General features: G+C 39.5%; 2 protein-coding genes across 2 annotated transcripts; both read left to right on the plus strand.

The window, feature by feature from the left end:
- Positions 1-985: 985 nt before the first annotated feature.
- On the plus strand, positions 986-1,426 carry LOC119664955 (uncharacterized protein K02A2.6-like). The gene has a single exon (XM_038074297.1). It carries the CDS (start codon positions 986-988, stop codon positions 1,424-1,426), a length of 441 nt encoding a protein of 146 aa, XP_037930225.1.
- A 22-nt stretch (positions 1,427-1,448) lies between these two features.
- On the plus strand, positions 1,449-2,082 carry LOC119664956 (uncharacterized protein K02A2.6-like; the record flags this gene model as incomplete). The annotated part of the gene is made up of 1 exon (XM_038074298.1): positions 1,449-2,082. A coding segment is annotated over exon 1 (634 nt), but the record flags the coding sequence as incomplete, so codon positions are not given.
- Positions 2,083-2,100: the final 18 nt, after the last annotated feature.

Here is a 2,100-nt window from a genome sequence, read left to right on the forward strand (position 1 = left end):
AAGCTGAACGTATAATCTGTCTGAAGCAAGACAAATACACTGTCGTCCAGCTATCTTCAAGTTCAGAAATTTTTACAATTCACCATCGATATCAACGCAAAAATGAATCATTACTATCAAATTCTTCAACAAAAGACGAATCTTCGAAACCACCAACGCCATGTTGATGTTGTGGAGGTCTTCATTGGGTTAAAGATTGCCCATTTAAAGGCAAATAATGTTCAGCATGTAACACTATTGGCCACAAAAATGGTTACTGCAATATGAAGCCAAGCAAGCAATCTTAGCCTGACACATCATGTGTAAAGAAAATTGACGAAACTAACAGAATGCAGCAGCATCGTAGGTATGTCAGACCAAATCTCAATGGATCTACAATTAAACTCCAACTTGATGCCGGGTCGGACATAACAATTATTTCCAAATCGAACTGGACCAAACTTGACCAGCCAACCCTACAAACTACTAATAAAAAAGCTGGCGATGCTTCTGGAAATGTAATTCCTCTTCTGGGCAGCTTTGCTTGTGTTGTGAACCTAAATGGAAGAGAGGAATATGATGTGTGTTATGGCACACCACTTAAGTTGAACGTGTTTGGAATTGATTAGATAACGACATTTGACTTATGGTCAGTGCCTATCAGTTCCTTTTGCAAAGCAATCCAACTAACTAGTAGCGATAAATTAAACGATGAAATAAAGGCTAGATTTCCGTCTCTCTTTTCTAATGACATTGGCTGCTGTACGCTCGACTAGTTCCATATGCAGCAGCTCCCATTGTTTCGGCAGAACTTGAACGTCTTCAACATCTTGGAGTAATTTTACCAATTGAATACTCACAGTCAGCGGCGCCAATCGTAGTTGTAAGAAAGAAGAATGGAAAAATTCGTATATGTGCCGATTATTCTACAGGTCTAAATGACGGTCTAGAGCCAAATAAATATCCTCTTCCAACGCCTGACCAAATATTCTCCAACCTCGCTAATATGAAAGTCTTTAGCACAATTGACCTATCAAATGCATTGTTCCAGATTCCAGTGGACCAAGAATCTCAAAAACTGATGGCTATCAATACTCACCTCGGCTTATTTAAAGTACTTAGACTGCAGCAAGGTGTTAAAACAGCCCCTGGCATTTTTCAACAAATTGTTGACACAATGCTTAGCGGAACCAATACCATTGGGTTTATTGATGATATGATCTGTTCGGGAATTAATAAAGAAGACCACAAAATTCAACTGTTTAAAACCCTAAAGCGTATTCAGGATTATGGATTCAAACTTCGCTTCGAGAAATGCAAGTTTGGAGAAACATCTATCGAGTTCTGCGGACACACGGTAGATCAATATGGTATCAGACCACATCCAGGGAAACTTCGATCAATCCAAGATCTCCCACCACCAATAATAAGTCATGCATCAATTTAATGACGGAACGCTTCACCCAATTATGCACTACTCAGCTACATTCAATGCAGCGGAGCGGAAGTATCCTCAAATGCACAAGGAGGTTCGAGCTCTCGTGTTTGGATTAAAAAAATGTCACTATTACATTTCTGGTCGTCGTTTTACCATTCATATCGACCACACACTTCTTGCTAATTCAACCGAAAATGGCCATCCGTTGTGTACGGGCTCGCCATGCACTATTCTGTCATACGACTTCTCTATTGAATACATAAATACTGAAAGCTTTGGATATGCCGATATTATTTCTCGACTAATCGCAAACCATGTAAAACCTGATGAAGATACCGTCATAGCATCTATTCAATTAGAAGAAGACGAGGACCTGAACATCAATTGTTTTGCGATAGAAACAGCCGCCAAACTTCCAATCACTTTCACTAATATTCAAACAGCAACCAAAGCCTGCCATACTCTCAATAAGGTCACGTTCTACATCCAAAATGACTGCTGGCCTCAAAAGAAAAAACAAATCACAGATAATGAAGTAGCAGCATTTTTCCAGCATCGACATCATCTTACGATCCAACAACAGAGTATTTTCTTTGGTGAGAGAATTGTTATTCCCAAAATTTACCACCAGCAAGTCCTTGAAGATCTCCATAATGGACATCCAGGTGAGTGTCGTATGAAAC

This window comes from Teleopsis dalmanni, unplaced genomic scaffold (assembly GCF_002237135.1).
Source record: "Teleopsis dalmanni isolate 2A unplaced genomic scaffold, ASM223713v2 unscaffolded_contig_3058, whole genome shotgun sequence".
NCBI lineage: Eukaryota > Metazoa > Arthropoda > Insecta > Diptera > Diopsidae > Teleopsis > Teleopsis dalmanni.